Below are 20,791 nucleotides of genomic sequence, written 5' to 3'. Positions count from 1 at the left end.
CAAACAATTAAACAAGATAATGAAATTTGATCCATGGTATGTGCTGCAAAGAAGATGAACCTCTTGTTTCCTTGCTGAATAACCTCTCTTTATAATGATAAAATACTAGCCTTTATAAGAATCAGGCAATATCCCCAACAAACTGTGTTGGGACTATCATTACTGATTTATCTCCCCTTATTTGATTTGTGTATAGTGTATTCTACAATTTATATTTCAATTTATTATCTGACAGGAAGTAAAAACTATATCTTTAAGGATTTCTACAGAAATTGGATAAATCTATAAAAATTCAGATGGATTTTTACTATTAAATTACACCATTCCTTGATTCTTATAAGACCAGCACTCTGTGTATGGTTGATATCTAGTCTAAACAGGCAGAAAAACATTTTTTCGCAGCATCCCTGAAATAAAAGTTAATTACAATATGAATCTGTTTTGTTGTATTCAAGAAAAAAAAGATTTTTTTATTTGGGAAAGAACTTTGTATCTTGCATACATTAATCATAAATAACTAAACTTCTAAACTTCTAAAGATATTTCCTGCAATACTGATGAAATGAAATAAACCTATAATTTAAATTTTCAGGAAAATTCCTATTTATACAAAAACATGTATTTCTGCACGAAAAAATAATACAGTTTTATAAGAAAAATTACACTTGATTTCAAGATTGATCAACAAATAATAATTTCTCAGTAATCACACATCATAAAAATATTTCCAAATGATCATAAAAAATTGTTAACATTTGAGAGTTTAATATCTAAAATGTCATGAAAATCAGACCAGGCTTACTTTCAAACTCAAAAATCAAATTTCAAAGATAATTAAAAAATTCCTTCATTTTGTGCAAAATACATACTGGAACCACTTGTGCACAATAAAAGGAAAACTATTTTCTCATTTTTTAGTCTTGGGTTTTATTCTCAAAATATTGTAAAAACAGACATACAAAAATTAAGAAAAAAAACTTGAGGACTAGTTTTTTTTTGTTTTTTTTTTTACAGAAGATCAAATCTACTGTGAGATAGAACCAGCAGCTTCAAAAAATATAAGAGATATAATTACCTGGCATAAGGTATGTAAGACAATGAGTACCATGTCAAGGCCAAAAACTGTAAAACACAACACAATATAGCCAGTGCTGCCCCCTTTTTCAGCTGTAAACAATAGAAACATTATGTTATTTTCTCATATACGGTGCAGTCCAGTGTATCTGAGTATATAAGACTTAAAACTTTAATTCATTCAATTAATAAAACATTAAAATGGATAATATTTTGTGAACACATTCATAACATACTTTTATTTCATAAAATCTTCTGTTTGTATGGTTTCACCCTCAAGATGTTGTGTACTTTGTGTCAAAATTTGGAAAAAACCTGTTCCGAGACTTCCTCAAATGTCCGGTGATTTCGCACATGCCTTGCAAAAATAGGTTATTTTGAATAAAGGAAAGATTTTATAAAATGAAATATAGTTGATTTCCCCCTTGGAAACACTTTATCAAGGATGCAGAGCAAAATATATTTCAAATTTTATCTGATGATGTAGGTTTTTTTAATGGAAATCGGCCAAATATGGAAAATCACATGATTTCAGTCATTAACTAACTCTTGAACTTATCAATTTTATTTGTGTTACTGTGGTGACTAGGAAATATTTGTAAATTGATCTGAACATTTTGCATGCTGCAGTATTTTAAAGTAAAAGATCAAAAGCATAACTGGTTATAACATTCTAGACATGCTAGATATTAAATATAACACCAAAATAATTTTCAGTTTGAAGATCAATTCTAAGCCATTTAATTCATTGCTTATTTTCTTCAAAGTTATCTATGTTTACAGTTACCATTAAAATGTAAATCATATAGGCTCTTTCATTAAACATACATGGGAGCTAGAGAAGGCACTTTGAATTCTCACCTTAGGTGGATGTCAAATATTGAAAATGTAGGGGAATTCTGAGTTTGCCTTTACTGGTGATTGAATTTTTTTGAAAGGACCTTCACTAGGTCCAATGTATCATTAAATGGAACAGTTTAGGTGTATAAGAAAAATTGGAAGTTAAAAATTTGTACTTACTGCAAAAGCACAAACTAATGTGAGAACAAACATCACCTGCAAGAAAAAGATGAGTTATAGTTATATGTAATAGTTATAACAGTGTTTAAATATCACATTCATTTATGTTTTAACATTTGCAATACATTGTTGAAATTATTAAATGAAGTGCTAAACGATTTATATATGCTTTTTCTTTACAATATTCTAACCATGTGATTCATATAGGACATACTCCTTCAAACTATATTACATAACAATTTCACAATAAAACCTGGTTGCACACAGTTTTAAACAACCCGAGAGGTTGAACCCTGAACAGGTGGGGCAAGTATGGATACAACATTCAAGGTTGATACAGCTCTGAATTTGGATTGTGACCCAATTTTTGACATAATATAGGTTTCTGATACAAAACAAATGTTTTAAAAGATCTTACAAATCTATTACCCAATTCTGTACAATGAACGATTTCTTCTTAAAACTTTTCAAAAATTTTAAATTTGAGAAATTTTGAAGAAAAAAAAATCTCTACCTTAAAAAAATAGTAGCCGCCCAAACTTTTTGATTCCCCCCTTGGAGCAATTACCCAAAAACTTGATCCTAGCCTTTCCATCGTAGTATATGGAACCTTGTAGTACAATTTCAGAGAGATCCATACACTTAAACACAAGTTATTGTCTGGAAACTAGAAAAATATGTTTTTAGCACTTTTTGGGGCCCCTTTATATTTCTGCATGAATGGGGCATTAACCCCCAAACTCTATCCCGGTATTCCTTTTGTGATTTGAAACTTTGCGGTACAATGTCAGAGAAATCAATACACTTACACATAAGTAATTGTACAGAAACTAAAAAAATGTTTGTTTTTGGCCCCTTTTTGGCCCCATAATTCCCAAACTGTTGGCACCATGGCCCCCAAAATGTGGTATTAAACATTGTGGTACAATTTCAGAGCAATTGAAAAACTTATACGCAGACAACGATGACATCATACCATTATATGATCCACAAAAAAATGTTTGCAGTGGTATAAAAAAATAAATTGTTAAACCTAAGAACAGATAAATCAGTTAAATTAGTTTTAATAAGCGGAAAAATAGTATGCATATGTAATTTTTATATATCATTTGAAAAAAAATGATAATTTATTTGACATATATGAAGAAAAAAAATCTGATATATCAAAAAGTTTATATCCTGCCAACAATGCAAAGAACCTACCAGCACTAAAATTGTAGCTATTATTCTGGTCTTGGCAAACATCTTCTTCAACTGATTTAATGGTCCCATCAAGAAACATGTGCTGTAAGGAAAATAACTTTTTAATTTAGAACAAAAACAAGAATGTGTCCACAGTACAAGGATGCCCCACTCGCACTATCATTTTCTATGTTTAGTGGACTGTGAAATTGGAATAAATTCTCTAATTTGGCATTAAAATTAGAATGATCTTATCAAAGGGAACATGTATACTAAGTTTCAAGTTGATTGGACTTCAACTTCATCAAAAACTACCTTGACCATAAACTTTAACCTGAAGCGGGACAGACGGTCGAACGAACAAACAGACAAACGGACATACAGACCAGAAAACATAATGCCCTTCTACTATCGTAGGTGGGGCATAATTATGAACTGAATCTAGTAAACTATAGGTTCCTATGAAAATATCACTAATTTTACTTTTAAAATACAGTGTAATATATATATGATATAACAATAATGCATGCATTGTCATGCTTTAATAGCATAACCCCGCTAGTAATACATTATAATACACAGTATCTGAAAACAGGAAGTAGGTATCCCACAGATCCAAAATGTGCTCACATGTTACAACTCATCAGTGTCAAGATGATGACCAAATATTAAACTATTATGTAAGGTAGTACTGGAAAAAATTGTGACTAAATTTTTTTAACCCTTGTCACTTGTGCTTATGAACATTATCATGAATATGAATGTAAAGAAATAGGAGACCATCGTCAAATTCATTGATACAACAAACTAATGCAAGTTAAATTGAACAAGATTTACTGATAATTTCTGTGGTATAAAAGTTAGAGGCTCTAATCATTTCAAAAATGTAAAAAAAATAATCAAAGATTAAAATCAAATACTGTGAAAGTACTTTAATTCGTGGGTATCAATTTTCGTGGTTTGGGAAATATTAATATGTTCGTGGGTTTTTAAATTCGTGGATTTTAGTTTTCTAATAAAAAAAAATATTTGAAAAATTAAAGCCTTTAGAAACGAAGATTACAAATAGTCTTGATTGAAGGAAATTGCAAAGTAAACATTGACCCGTGTAAATCCTAGTGATAACACTTATTAACCCATGATAAAGTGATCAACAGATTAAAGACCATCATAAGTGTTAATTAGGCCATAAACATGTCACCTTAAGAAAACAGTAACATAAACATATGCTTGAAACGTTTCTTGAATTGTCAAATAATTCGTATCAAAATCAAGCCCAGCATGAAATTATTATTTCTAATATGTACGAGAACTATGAGGATATAAAATGAACACTTTATCATACTGGCATATTAATTATGGAAATCTAACTTTCTGCGATCAAAAATATTTTTCATGAGAATTTAAAGATCAAAAGTTGTACAGTTTAGGTTATTAAAGATTAAATAGGTATAATCCTGCATCAGTTGTAGTTCTGTGACTGCTATTAAAGTATTCTCAGATTTGGCGTTATTCAATATATTCTCTAGATCATATCAGTAGTCGAACTTACCGAGGGGTATCTTTCCATGTCTTGATTTGGACAATGGTTGTTTTATTTCGTTGGACACTTAAATTCGTGGATTAAGTCATCCACGAAAACCACGAAAATTGGTACCCCACGAATAAAAGTACTTTCACAGTAACAGAACCATGAGAACTGACTACTGAAGAAATATTTCCCAATGTCATTCAGCAAACACTGAAGCAAGTTGTCTACCAAACTAGTTAGAAGATTTATCACATCAACTTCTGACTCTACATGTGTACATATCCAAATGTCAAATGAGATAAATTGTCTCCTACATGTATCTGTCGTCTGGGAATGAGGGGGGAAAAGCACAAATATCATAGGTAGCAAACAAGTACAAATTTAATACATGTAATACAAGGTATATTGTAAAAAATGTTCCTACCTGGCCAGTGCCAAGACATTTCCAAAAGTATATAAAACTGCAAATATCACTAAACCATTTTTCATGAATAATAAAGCTGTAGCCTGAAAAAAATACATGTCAAGAAGTAAAAGTCATTTTTTGCACATACAAATGTAACACACATGTGTTGAAGAAACTAGATTGTTTGTGGACTTTGACAAAGGAAATTATTATTCTATAAGATATTGTCAATCCTGATATTTTTTTATGTGAATATGTACATGATGTATATAAAAATACATATACTGGTATCTAAATGTTGAATATTAATCAAATATCAAAGGAAAAAATTTAAACACAATTTTATCAGTATATCATTGCAATGAATGGAAATTTTCATTGTGTTCCTTACTTTTATCATACATGTAGGATATAACATATAGTCTAAGACCAAATGCAGCTATTTTTAGTTTAATTTCAAAGAAAAGTACTTGAAAAATATATATCATTCATAACTCTAAATTATCTTATGAAACCATTTGTAACTATTTGCTTCCTTGTTTCATTGACAAATAATTTATGAAATCAGTGTAACATTCTTCATATCTTTCTTTATTAACATAATCATCTCATCTAAATCTTTAAGTAGGTACTATTTGGAATTTGAAGGAAATTTGAATAACCCATTCTTTGTTGGAACTGGTCACTGAAAGTTAAGTACAGCTCTTTATAAGAACCAGGCAGTGTGCCATATACATGTGATATATGGGGGGTTTCCGATTTTATCTATATTTGGCCTCGTAGAATACTGCTCAAAAAAAAATTTTGAGTGGCAAAATATGAGTGGTTGCCATGGTAACGGACACAAAATTTTTTGGTTGTTAAGCATTGTAAAATCTTTCAAAAATCAGCTAAATCACCACATTTCAGAGCCTGATTATGAATAGAATCATACATTTTTCATTAATTTTCATATGTAACATTGATAGAACTTGGTTTAAGCTTCGTTTTAGTGAAGATTGCATGTCAACCAAATTTGTAATTTTTTTGTAAAATTTTGTGAAAAAATGCATATTTTCAACTTTTCTGAAATTGGGATTTTTGCTGAATTACCACATTTTCTCCGGTGTTTTTCAGAAAAGTGCAAATGTGTACAAAATACATGTAGTTAGCACTGTAGTTATGAAGTTTGGACTACTTTACCATATTTAATAGAAAAATGTGTGGGATTTATTTAAGTTTTATCACCATAGCAACCGATTTTTTCCTTGGAAACGGAGTTTTCATTTTCAGAATATTGCAGTTTAAGAGCTTAAATGTCCTGAATTTTTCATAACCGATAATAAAAATACACAAAAGTGTTGTTGACTTCAATTTTTACCACGGAAGGACATATTATACATAGCAACATCCACTAAAAAACTGCATAAATAGAAATTTATGTAAAAAAGATATATAAATAAAGGGTTCAAATTGGAATATGCTGCATGTTGCATACATGTAGATACTTGAAAAGATAATTGCGTTTCGTAGTCCAAAGAAACATTGGTTTTCGCACTTTAACTTTAACAAGGATATATTTCAAGATTGCCAGTTGTCGACTCAAACTGTCTCCTCAAGGTGAAATACATTGGTTCAGGTTACATTACCTAATGCATGTACATGTATTAACCAGAGTTCTATGTGTACATGTAGCTAGTCAATGTAGTTTTGGCTCCAAAAACAATCAAGTTTTAAAATACATTTACTTTCCACTTGCATGACTAGGTAGAACTTATAATAAAATGATTAATGACAACAAAAAATGTACTATATTTTGTATCTGATAATCAGTAGTTGAGGTTCATGAGTGTTTCTCGTTTCTCATTTTTTTTTTCTGAGGGTTGGTTTTCTGGTTTAAATGGCTTAAAACTTTCATGTTTCGGGCCCTATATACATGTAGCTTGCTGTTAAGTGTGAGACACGGCTCTGTGTTTAAGACTGTACTTTGACCTGCGTGTATAATAGTTTTCTTTAAACATATTGTGACTTGGATAAGTAGTTTTCTCATTAGCACTCTGACATACCACATATTCTTATATCTATATATAATAAATGTTATGCAGTAAATGTGTACAAATTAAATGTTCTTACCAGTATAGATAAAACAACACCCAACACAAAACATATGATGAAACCTTTGATTCTGGTTTCCCAACTCAACTTTGTAGCATCAGAAAACTGTCAATTAAAATATATATGTATATTATTGTATTTGTCATGTATGTAATAAACAAACGTGTTTGGACTGTTCCATTACATTTACTACCTGAATTTTCTTACCATTCTTATTAAAACTTTAAAGAACAATTAAGGAAAGTTTAAAAATGAAACAATTCAAATGACTAAAAATTGTAAATTTCTCAAGACACTCCAACATTTTGTCCAAACATTTCTTTTGATTTTTGAAGATTTTGAGTTTAAAAAGTTGACCACACTCTCTGACGCTTTAAATATATTAAACTGATCAACACTCGACAAAAAGTGTTAATGTCTATTGTTTTATTTTATATTTTCATGAAATGAAGACTTTGTTTTGAGGTATGACACTTATTCAATAGTCATGATAGTCCAAGTAAATACATGGCCATTTAAAAAAAAATCTGTGACACCAGGAAGGCGTCACAGAAAAATATTTAAATAGCCTTGCAAGTCCTCATTATTATAAAGACTAGACACCTATATGAAATACACCTATTTGTCCGCCATTATTGGAGATCACACAGGTTCCAGAAAACTGTGGCATCAGATACAAAATATCTCACCCCACAATGAAATTGATTGTTGTATGATGTCAATAGTGTAAGCGGGACAGATTCTCAGTCAGCTTGGAATAGCAATAAGTTGTATTAATATATGAGGTTTTTATCCATTTGAGAGAATCAGTCTCATCCACCGAAACTTGTTCTACAGTCTACAGTAGTCTAAAAAGGCTATCATACATACATTTTTTACATAAATAAGGCCGTTAGTTTTATGGTTTGAATTGTTTTACATTGTAATTTCAGGGCCTTTTATACGTTTATGGCTGACTATGTGGTATTTCACATTGTTGAAGTCCGTAAGGTGACCTATAGTGGTTAATATCTGTATTTTAGTCTCTAGTGGAGAGTTGTCTCATTAACAATCATACCAGGGTTGAGTTCAATATCATAGCAGCTATGTAGCTGCTATCAATATCTTTGTAGCAGTTAGTCTATAGCTACATGTTCAATAGTGAAAATCTACGTAGCAGCTACCATATTGAATGCGGATCTTCTTTTAGATATCATAATTATTTTGCTTTAACCCTCTTGCTGCCAACTGTTTTTCAAGGTTGCATTTCACATGCCAGAAAATACGGCAGCTTAATGTCTGTGATGTAACATGCCAAACAAAGACGTCATTCAATATGGAAGCAAGTTAACTCTTACCAACGACTCGTACCATGTTAAGTTAACTCGTACCACTGGGAAGTCGTACCATCAAAAATATATTAAAAATTACGAATATTTTAGTGTATTTTTTTGTAAACTTTATAAAACTAATGTTGAATTACTTGAATTTTATACTGGATTTAATAGACAAAAATATGAATATTTCTCTAAAAAGCTTAAGTTTTTTAAGCTGATCTTTCAAAGTAGTTATAATCCAGAAGAAAGAAAAAACATTGCTTTAACTGTACCTTAAGTTGAATATCTATATATCCAAATTAAATTTTTTAATGCTGTAATCCATGATCACAAATTGATTGCTTTGTTTACAACATTGAAAGCCATGTGCTTTTTGGCGGGAAAATTCGGGAACAGGAAACGGTTACATTTCATTGTAACTCGACTTGTTATTTATAAAAAGTAAGAATTTCATTTTGGAAATCATTTTGATTTACTGTTAGGATTTATTCATGAAAAATTACTTTGGAATGATTAAAAATTAAATTCAATAACTATCAGTAAAAGTTTAAACAAATCTTTTCAAAGGAGACAACAATGCAAATCTGCCACGATATTTTCTATCCAATAGACAGGGAACATTAGCTTCAAATTGGTCATTGTACTTTCAAAGTACATTTGTACAATGTATATACATTTTACAGACTTGAGAGGTATTGAGTGAAAGTAAATTACATACATCATTTCACACCATTTAAATGCATTTAAATAAGTTGGTACAAGTTAGCAGTGGTACGGTACGAGTTTTTGTAAAGTGGTATGAGTTGACGTTGGTACAAGTTTACAATGGTACGGGATAACTGTTCAAGATGTCATAATTATTTTGCTTTAACGCCTTATAGCGACTTTTCAAGTGTCATAATTTGCTTTAGTCCAAATAATTATGAAGTCTGGCAAGGCTATTTTATTTTTTTTCTGGGACGCCTCTGGCAAGGCTATTTTTATTTTTTTTCTTGGACGCCTGGTGTCCCAGAAAAAAAAAAAAAATAGCCTTGCCAGACGTCATAATTATTTGGATTAACATTGCTATAGAAGAGATTATGAAAAGGGAGACTGGAGTGTGAAAAAAATATTATCATGATTCGTTGCGAAATGTCCAATTATCTATTTCAATTCTTTTGATAATTTCTGGTGACAACCTGTGTAACGATCCCTTGTTCCTCATCACCATCGTCTCCACTCAACGCCTTCTTTAGTTTATCCATTTATTCAGTTATTTTGCTATTTTGGGTTTATTTTTAATAGTAATGTAGCCCACTTCCGGTGACGATGCGAAAGTTTTTGAAGTTGGCTCCCTTTGAACGGCGGAGTCATACGGAAATTGCCGAATGAAAAATTATTCGTCGACGTAAACAAACAAGCAGCTGGAAAGAGAAGTAAACAAAAACACAGAACACTTGATTAATCGAAATACATTGAGATTTCTATCAATCTTGTATGATCATTTAACATTATTCATTATTTATTTAAACAACTTGGCATTCGTCAGTTGGTTTATGATATTAGACAATATTTTCATTGTGCAAGATTTGTGTTGACATTTTTGTTCCGCTTGAGTGATTGCCAGCTGATTCACCATATTTGACAATACACACTGTATGAAGAGTGTAGCTTGTGCAATCCTATTTTTCGGAGTTTGATTTATTTTAGCAAATGCTACACCATACAGAATATATCTCACAATTTATGATAAAAATTCTTGCAGGGCTGAAGAAAAATATTGATTATTGTCATTATCATGATTATTGACTCATTAAAAAAACTAATATAAGGCAGCAACCATTTGATTTTCTGGGGGGCTATGTTTTTTTTGGAAAAAAAAGTTTGTTTCAAGTTTTTGATGAAAAAAATAATTTGTTTTGGACCCTGAGAAAAATAAATTGTTTGTTTCACCCTCAGCTGCCACTATATATATGCAATGCTAAAATTGAAGGAAAAAAAAAATGTTTTCGGTTTGTCGCTTAAAAAATAGATTGTTCTTCGCCAAAGGCGAAAAAAAAGTTTGTGAAAAAAAACAAAACATAAATCAAATGGATGCTGCCTAAATAAAAAACATGTGATGAAAAAATACTTTTTGATCCTTTAATATATTCATGAGCCTGGTTATTCCATGAGCCTATTTAAAGTCAGAATTGTCTAATCTGTCAGTGGAGGATCCAGGGAGAGGGTTCCAGGGATCGGAACCCCCTTTCTTTTGGAACGATCAATGCATTTGAGTGGGGACATATAGTTGGAACCCCCCCTTTTTTACATGGCTTGATCCGTCTGGAGGTCATATTCAAAACAAAATATATATAGACATAGGTTTGAATATATATAGCCATTTATCAGTTTATAGAAGTGTCTTTAATTTTCCTCTGTTTTACATAATGTATATTTATAATATTTCATATCTCCTTTCAGCTTAGATACACACACAATTAACATACTATGTCCAATAGTCCATTCAACAGGGGGTTTCATTGGCAGCAAGGACCACCACCTTATTTCCCTTACAACAGGATTATGAATCAACAGATGATGAATCATCGCTATATGCAGTCCACTAGAGGATTATTTAGAGCACCTCATCCCCAGTGGAACAATTATTACAATAGAAGAGGTCAAGGTTGCTCATATAGAGGGCACCACCACCACAGACATCGTCTACAGTTGAACGATTATGATGACTATGTCTGCTTCATCTGTAAAGATCACTTACAAAATTGTGAAGACCAAGGGGTACATTTGTGTGATGGTGGTGACTCAGGCCATGATGACAGCGATTTAAAGAAAGAAGTGTTAAACTTTACTGTAGAGAAAGAGAGCATAAATGCTAGACTAGGTACATGTAGACACTTATATGAAGAAAAAATAAGTTTTTATGTTAAACAAGATGATCCAGACTCCTTCATATCAAGAATTTGTGATGGCATCAATTGACACATACATTGTAATGTACTTTAAATAAGCCAATATGTCTGACAATATAACATTCTGTAGAAATTCTTCAGTCATGTCAGTACAGAGATAAAAATTGTCAATTGTATGCTGAACAAATACTGATTTTCGTAATACATTTCATTCTTCAAACATGTTTATTTTTGCTGTTAACTGTCAATCTTTGAACTTATTTTTTGACAAACTTTACATAAGCTTCTTTCCTGCAGTTTATGTATCTCCTTATTTTTATATTAATAATTTCAGTTTTCTTAATTTGAAGCCAAATTAATGTTATTGAAAATGTACAACTTTTTTTATTTACAGAAAAACTGGTATCTGAAATTAAAGACTGTTTACACACCAAATATGAAAGTGTTACAGAAAGTCTTGAAGCACATGTCTCTAACAGAATAAATGAAATCGACAGTATCAACAAAGAAGTTGTTGATGAAAGAGAGCATCTACAAAATCTAAAGAAAGAACTTGAATTACGAGGCAGAGAATTGGAAAAGAAAGAAAAAGATCTGATAGCAAGGGAGAAAATATTTGACAAACACCAGGAGAAATGTAAACGAGAACTACTGAAGGAAAAAGAGGAGATTGTAAGACAATGGCAGCAGTTACGGGATGAGATCACACGAATGGAAGAATTGCATAAAGTTCAAAAGGTATGGAGTAAATTTAAGAACAAAATTACCAAGTACAGATCATTTCAAATTTAACTTGCCAAAGAAATGGAAATGTTATTTTCCACAAAATAAAATCATCATGTTGCTTATACATGTACATGTGCTATACATGAAGTTACTTGTGAGATGTCAAAAGGTACATGTAGTCACAAAGGTATTGTCTTAGGCTTTAAAATTGCTGGTCAACCAAGAAAAAATGTCAGAATTTAGTATTTTATAACCACTGGACAGCATATGAAAAAAAGACATACGTTTACAAAAAACAATTTTTAGTACAAAATTTACAATTTATTATCAAACAAGTCCATTTTTTTCTTAACATGCTAAAATTATTTACATTAAGTATTTTTTTAATTTATATATTATCATGCCTTAAATATACAATGATCATTTTTAGTAATATTGTTCTAATTGATAAAAGTATTTATTTTCTTAAGCATTTAAACAAACAGGAAACTCATATACATAAAAAGACAAGCAGGTAAGTCAGCGCTATAAAAAGACATTTTTGTTCTTAAGGTATGAACTAGTGCACGTGGGCATTAGAAGGTCTGGTTCACAAATTAAATACAAACAAAAATTATTGAGAAGAGGACACTAGAAACTAATTAATACAATATGCTTTAAATATAATTCCTCACTAAAATACATACATGTATATACATGTAGCTGATAATGAAGGTACGGTTTGTATTGAGAATTCTTTTATGTGTAGAGAGACAACAGACAAGAGTTCTACATAAGACAAGCATATATAAACTAAAGAATCTCTCATACATGTATATAAAAAAACGAATACATGTACAAAACGAGCTCTATAGAACAGAAACAATACCAAGCATTTACACAATGAAAAAAAAAGAAAAAGTCTGAGTTCCAATATACTAAGTGCCAACAGAATTCAACAGCAACATATTTTCCATCTATCAAAATTTTAAACCGGCAGATCTTCTTTAAAAATGGATGTTTGTGTGTAAAAATATGCAGAAACCTTAGACAAAATGTTGGATTATGCCAAAAAAACTTGTCAAGCAATTTTGAAAACTTATGACTAATCTTTGACTTACTACTCATAACCCAAAGAAAGGGTTTCAAAACAAAATGTAACCAAAATTTTCTGGAATGCTTTCAAAGAATTATTTTGTATTTTTATTCAAAAAGGGACCAATTATGGCAATAGGGGTGTTGAAAATGTGTTGTGTTTCTATTTGCACTTAATACATGGTTATAAAAAGAATTAACTTGAATACTTAGCCATTCTGTGGAAACAAATACATGTACTAATGTCGTAAAGCAACAACAACTTTTATTGTTAGCAAAAAAGTTTTTAAAAAAAATACAATTAAAACAATGGGACAAAACACACAAAACCAAAAAAACAATAGCACATATATTAATCTGTATATAATGTCATAGCCAAGCCTGCATTATATCTCAAGGAGGGAAAACTAAAAGAGGTAGGACCAATTTAATTTGAGTCTTATTTCAAAAAAATTCTGGTGATACAGATTTTTGGATATGTTGATGTGTACCACTTCAATCTGTTCCTTCCTTGTATCAGAAATGAGAGGCGGCTTTGAATTGTTTTGACATGTCCTATGTTTTGTCTTATAAACGTTTCTTGCAGGGTTTTGATGGAGGATTCACCCTTTATATAATTGGGGCCCTAAATTTTAGGGTATTTTAAAGGTCCAGGTGCCGCTTTCCAGAAATTGTTAAAATACAGGTTTAGTAAAATATCGTAGTTGTACAATCTACAGGGCTCTAAGATTACAGTCCCTACCTTACGTTGTTCTTAATTTCCTTGCCATATATGTTTTCACTTAGATAAGTATTCAGTCCAGAAGTTAATCTTTCAGTCATAGAGATAAGGTTCTATGATTGGTCCAGATTATAAACTGACTGAAAAGGAAAATTTTAGAGCTCTGAAATTTATATTTTTTTTATGAAAAGATTTTTTTTTTAAGTTGAACAAAACATTGTTTGAAATTGAAACAAAATATTTGGGATAAAGTAAAAGAAAAGTTTTGGAAATTATTTTCCAAACTACAAATGCAAATGAGTCATCTCTGACAGCAATATTTCAAAAAAGAATCCTGATAATTTCTTATTTTATGCTATAAAAAATAGTATTTCCTAGCTTTACATTCATTTTTAAAAAAGTAGTAAATTAAGTTAACTAAACAGCAGACTGATATTTATTTTAATGACTCCTAAATTGTTTGTTTTTTTAATGTTATTTTTATGATATGAAATGTTTTCTTTTATAATATTACACCTAGGTTCTCGACATTTATGGTCCCTTTTTCAAGGAGATAAGCCTTGATTTATTAGGGCCCTTTGAAGCTATACAGTTTTCTGTGGGTTTTATCCATAACACGAAGTCATCAAACAAACTATGCGAGATAAACATCGAAGAATATGTCCATTAAATGTCACAATGTCCATGTTGTGTAAAGGTAATTCGTTGGCGGTAATGAGTAAGATAAGTTTATGTAGTGATTTCTGATGAACTGGTAACCAACCATTATTGCTTTTCAGCCTAGTAAAACAACAGGTAAAATTTACAATTTATACAATCATCAAAATTAGTAAAACAGTTGAAATTAGCAACTATAAACAAACTTTGGATGTTTCACTAAACATTTTCTTTCAAAAAGCAAAAAGTAAAATATTATTTTTGGTAATTGGAAACACAATGAATTAAAAAAATAAACACATTCTTTAAAAAAGAAAGAAATCATTTGCTTACATCCAAATTATTTGGATATTTTTCTAATTGGCAATCATACTGTATCTCTTTATATAAACATAACCTTTACCAGTTGTTTAGAATGGATAGGGTACCAGTTTAATTCTACAGGAAACATGGGAGGTTCCTTATCAATACCTGATCTGTGAATGTTTCCATGGTAACTGTAGTTATATAATTGTTTTCAGTTTCATACATTTTAAAAATATATTGCTTGAATTTCAATCAAGTATAGTGTATCTGTTCAGCTTAATAAGCTCAGAAGTGTGAGCTGGAATAGTGATGTGTAAGGCTGTGTGTATACTAGGATTAGAATGTCAGACTTTTTATCTGTTTTCATGCATAATACTGCTGTTATAAGCAAAAGATGCATTTTTAAAAGCACTAGAACCATGATTTAATTACACTGTAAACAGTATTTTTGTATTTAGTTCATGCAAAGAGTGAAATGTATACAAACACAATTCATACAAGAATACTTTTATGATAAAAAGGTTTGCCTTTAGTTTGTTAGGTCATCATATCATGTATGAATATGATGAGATAACCTGTAGATAATAGATAGTTTAGTCTTCAAGAAAACCTTAAGATTTTGTTTTTTTTGTTTTTGTTGAATGGTTGCAAATTGGGTATTGAGACTTTAACAAGAATAAAAAAAATATAATTTATAATGTCCTCTTTTTCAAAAGGAGGGAATGATGTATAAATAACTATAGATGATAAAGGCAATTGGCTAAACTTTAAGTATACTAGAAAACACCCGCGACATTGCGGATCCATGACTTACTAGAGTACCTTGTAGTACACCTTATTTTAAGCCTGTTTTTATGCCCCACCTATGATAGGAGAGTGGCCTTATGTTTTCTTGTCTGTGGCTCCGTTCGTCCGTCCCTTTTCAGGTTAAAGTTTTTGGGCAAGGTAGTTTTTAATTATGCTGAAGTCCAATCAACTTGAAACTTAGTACACTTGTTGCTTGTGATATGATCTTTCTAATTTTAAAGCCAAATTAGAGTTTTAACCCCAACTTAGGACACACTCTTGTTTTAGAATTTGAATAATTTGTCATCTGATAAAGTCGTGGTGATTATAAAGGTGCATTGTTTTATCTGCTATCAAAACTCTGTTTGAACATGTACTGGTTTTCTTACTACAATCAGAAAATTCATTTGACAAAGAATAAATTTAGTAGTGTTAATCCCTGTATAATGATGAAGTTCTTGACCTCATTATTTAAGTATTATAAATTTCACAGGTAGTATATATGTACATGTTGACTGAGCATGCATCAAAGCATATAAGACAAAGACTGATAACGGTTTCTGAATTTGGATATTTTCTCAAAAATTGGCGTTTTCTGTAGAAAAAAGTTTTTTTCATAGATTGATTTAGGAAGTACAAAACACTACATTTACGTCATGTCACAAATATTTTAGACTTTGTATGGTTTTAGAGGAGTTGCAGCTCAATAAAATGGGTCTCTACCTTTAGTAATATAGATGATACCTTAAGTTTAACAAAATACATTCATCATCTATAGAATACAGAGTTGCCTCCCCTTAACAGTAGACTAAGCTATTGCCATTACTTGGTGTCTGTAGTCCTTCTTCTTATTATAAAAAAAATTCCGATATAGTTTTCTCTGAAATGATTAGACTAGATGGAGTCTTAATTTGGTCTGAAAATTCAGTTTGTTTTCTTTAAAAGTTTGCACCTATATACCTGATATAGGTACTGATTATCCAAAATAGTTATAAGGAATCGAATCTGATGTACAGTAGTTGTCGTTTGTTTATGTAATATATACATGTTTCTCGTTTCTCGTTTTGTTTATATAGATTAGACTGTTGGTTTTCCCGTTTGAATGGTTTTACACTAGTAATTTTGGGGCCCTTTATAGCTTGTTGTTCGGTGTAAGCCAAGGCTCCGTGTTGAAGGTCGTACTTTAACCTATAATGGTTTACTTTTTAAATTGTTATTTGGATGGAGAGTTGTCTCATTGGCACTCACACCACATCTTCCTATATCTATTAGAATAGGATAGCTGGTATGGGAATGAAATGAAAAAAAAGATTGATGTTGGGTAGATTAATATAATACAACAGTCAAGAAGTCAAACAAGAAGTCCAAATATAAGAGAACTTGTTCCAAAACTGTGAGTGGTGAGAAAAATGCCACTTTGTATAGGTATATGAATGTGTCATATGGAACTATTTTAAAATTGCTATTCCGGTTTCAGGAAAAGTATTTAAGGGAGATAATAATTGCTTTAATTTATCTGTCCTCAGATCATTTCAAAGCAACATTTTGAAAAATGCATTATAATTTTAAGTTATTATTCTTTTTTATGCTTTCAAAATTTGGGCTGCAAAAAGGGACAAAGTTTGTCATAAGAAAAGACCATGATAGAAATAATGACGGCTTTCCTAAAGAAAAGCTGTGGTTGTGCTATTTTTGCGGCACAGTAAGATTAAACGAAATAGTTATAACAATAAAAGTTTTGCCCTGGTTTTATTTATATTCAAACCATTATTGTGGGATGGGCTGAACTCTTTTAACAACCATTGACATGCGTTAGATTTTATCTTTGTAGGGAAGAATCAAACTTGATGTTGGAGGAACAGTATACACCACCTCAGAACTGACCTTGACCAGGGACAGTGAGTCCATGTTAGCTGCCATGTTTAGTGGACGTCACAACATAAAACCTGAGGAAGATGGCACAATCTTTATTGATAGAGATGGCACTCACTTCCGTTACATCCTGAACTACCTTAGGGATGGTGGAATCGCAACAGATGCTCTACCCAGAAGTCGTCAGGTGTTGAGGGAGCTCAGAAATGAGGCCATTTATTTTCAGGTTTGGAACTTTTCAAAATTTTTGGTAAAAACATGATAGGACTGTAAATTATCTAAAATAATTTTGTTGAGAATAAAGAATTGCAGGCTTGCTGGGGATAGTGGATATGAAATAAGATTTCTAGTCAATGTAAGAATAAAAGTAATGCTTGCTTTAAGTTAGATTTATCTTAAGTTAAGGAGTAGAAAATCTCTATATAAAAGCGCCAACATGTATCCAACGTAAATCCCTAAAATAGATATAGGAAGATGTGGAGTTAGCCCTCATGCTTGATTTGCAAATTTAGATACATTTAGAGGAGTTACGCATATTATAACTGTGCTTCCAAAAAAAAGAGAAAAAGTCTTTGTAGCTGCAGACAAAAAATGATGTGTCTATCTTGAAAGCAGTCAGTTCTCTAATATTATCATAACATTCAAGGGATAGAAAAAAAAGTTCCGACTAGACTGATTTTTTTTTCAAAGATTTAACTTTATTAAATGAATCTTTTCTTTATTTCAGCTTCATAGTCTTGCTCAGCAGATTGAAAAGCTATTGAAGTGAACAAGCATTTAAACAAGACTAAGAGATGAAATGGATTGAGTTGTTCCAAAAAGTTCTTATTGTACAAAGACATTTATAGGACAGCTTTATTGTGACAAGTTAGTCAGTATATTGATGAATGTGACTGTGAAATGTAATTCTAAATGAGTATTTAGTGTTTTCAGCTTGCTTTTTGACCCATGTAAGTTCTCTGTCTTGGTGTCTCAATTGTCAAAATCAGGAAGGTAATATAATACATAAGAGACATGTGGTACATTTACTAGACCTCAAAGATTTTATTTAGGAATTGATGTTTTTTTAATTGAAAATGCCTGTAAGCTGTGCATTGTTGTAAGAGAAAAGGTAAACATTGTCTGTACGCAGTCAGTGCATACAACAATTGATTTTGGTCCAAGTTATTGTTGACTGGTGGTCAGCTAGTTGTCATTTGTAGTTCCTAAAATCACCTGCTGGTGTATGCACAGGATAAGAACTAAATGCAACTGTCGGATGATTCATATATCTTTATATACTACAGTTTATAGGTGTTAAGTAATGAATTTAGCTATATATTATGACCAAGAAATTAAAAGTTATTAAAAGATTGTAACTGTATCATTAATGCATGAAAAAGAAGAAAAACTAAAGCTTAAATTGCTTTAGCCTTTGTTAATGATTTTGCAAAGTTTACCTGTTCAAGTTTCAAGTGAGACCCCATTCATAAATTTGAATTGGAATTCTCTTGCTGCCTATAGATGATACTTAGATTTGAAATTATCTGATATTACCATGTCTACTGTGCATGTTTTTTCATTGATTATAAAACTTAATGATAACAATTGGCAGCAGTTGTAGATTTTTGTTCAATTAGTATTCACATGCATTACATGCTATGCAAATTGGCCATAGTGGTAATACTGGTAGAAGTTTTATTTTAAGAGATTTATTGATGATAAGTTAATTCAAGTTAATTCAATAAATAATAATAGATTTAATTAAGATTTAATTGGTTATTTTTGGTTGTTGATTATTTGCAATCTGTATTTAACTATACTCAAACCCACATTAGTTACACAAAATGATACCAGTGAACAAAGTTTAATCTCAATCTCCATTATATTTCCATTTTTTGTTGTTGCATAGCATATTAATTAATTGCATTGTAATACCTTAGACTAAAGGTTCCATATCCCTTAAGAATCAAATACATTTAAAAGTGTATGGTAAAGGAGTAGGTTCAGTAAGACCTCTTTTTGGCCCCAAAATATGACAGTTTTACAAAATTGTTAAAATTTAAACTTTTTCTTAATTATTGGAAAGTAGAATGGTTCTGCTACATAAAAATGGGTTGCTTTTGCCAATACAATGCACATATATTGGGTACTAGCACCATGAAGTCGTGCTAAATTACTGAAATCTTCACAATTCCAGCATTTTAGTTAAATTTTAGACAGTTCTCGGGTAAAACGAAAGTGGCCGCATTCGTGTTCATCCAAAATATTGAAATGGAAGTTGTATTTTATGATAATACATAACATATGTAAAGATTGAGGATGAACACGGATGCGGCCACTTTCGTTTTTGACAAAAACCATCTGAAAAGTGACATTTTTTCGCATATTTGGTAGATTTTTGATATTTGAGCTTGAATCGGACCGTTTTTAATGACTAAATAAGTTAAAATCTTGCACATAAATTAATTGAATCATATGAAATAGACACTTAAGTGTTTAAAAAGTGGTCAAAATCTTTCGTCAGATGAAACTTAAATTTGAGGCCAAAATCGGTCCTTACCGGACCTACTCCTTTAAAGATGAGGTCCATGTCAGATATTTATTATCATAGAAGGCTTTAAATGATTTGTTTTATATATTTTGTTAGTAATTAACCTTACTACATTTCCCATGCTATCTCAGGTACTTTTTGTATTTAATATAAAATGTGTTAAACTTTTCTGGTAAATACATTTGTTTTACAAACCAAAAGGTTTAATATTACATATATGCATTTTTAAAATAACATTGTATTATGAAGAATGTGTAAAATTGGTGGTGTAGTTTTGGGGTTTTATTTTTAAGAGTTTTAGAAGTTTTATCAAAAAAGATTTGAAGTTACCGATATTTAGTTTCCAAAGCAAATAACTGTTTGTATACATGCAGTATAGACATTTACATCATGAAATAAGTTTCCATACATTTACCTTGAATAAAAACAAAAACCTAAAATTAAGGGTTATTCCATTGCTGATACAAAGTAAGTCCTTTTAAAAAATCTGTTAAGCATTGTATGCAAGGAGCGAAGGCTCTGTGTTGAAGGCTGTACCTTGACCTGTAATGGATAACTTTTATAAATTGTTATTTGGAGGGAGAGTTGTCTCATTGGCACTC

At 30.8% G+C, this 20,791-nt stretch overlaps 2 protein-coding genes across 3 annotated transcripts; one reads left to right on the top strand and one right to left on the bottom strand.

Annotated features, from left to right (window-relative positions):
• Positions 1-280: 280 nt before the first annotated feature.
• On the bottom strand, positions 281-9,954 carry LOC134688366 (vesicle transport protein SFT2B-like). Its single transcript, XM_063549028.1, has 7 exons — positions 9,802-9,954; positions 7,326-7,412; positions 5,232-5,314; positions 3,298-3,379; positions 2,095-2,130; positions 1,076-1,167; positions 281-407 (listed from the first exon to the last, which is right to left on the bottom strand). The coding sequence occupies exons 1-7, from the start codon at positions 9,865-9,867 to the stop codon at positions 368-370; spliced, it is 486 nt and encodes a 161-aa protein (XP_063405098.1). The 5' UTR covers positions 9,868-9,954; the 3' UTR covers positions 281-367.
• On the top strand, positions 9,946-19,626 carry LOC134688365 (uncharacterized). Of its 2 annotated transcripts, none has more exons than XM_063549026.1 (5): positions 9,946-10,097; positions 11,066-11,486; positions 11,909-12,252; positions 17,616-17,882; positions 18,384-19,626. In XM_063549026.1, the coding sequence occupies exons 2-5, from the start codon at positions 11,093-11,095 to the stop codon at positions 18,423-18,425; spliced, it is 1,047 nt and encodes a 348-aa protein (XP_063405096.1). In that variant the 5' UTR covers positions 9,946-10,097; positions 11,066-11,092; the 3' UTR covers positions 18,426-19,626. The 2 variants fall into 2 exon arrangements, with proteins under 2 accessions (XP_063405096.1, XP_063405097.1); XM_063549027.1 differs by having other exon boundaries at positions 9,949-10,038.
• The last annotated feature ends 1,165 nt before the right edge of the window (positions 19,627-20,791 follow it).

This window comes from Mytilus trossulus, chromosome 10, assembly GCF_036588685.1.
Source record: "Mytilus trossulus isolate FHL-02 chromosome 10, PNRI_Mtr1.1.1.hap1, whole genome shotgun sequence".
In the NCBI taxonomy this organism is placed as follows: Eukaryota; Metazoa; Mollusca; class Bivalvia; order Mytilida; family Mytilidae; genus Mytilus; species Mytilus trossulus.
This window is presented reverse-complemented; position numbering and strand designations above follow the sequence as displayed.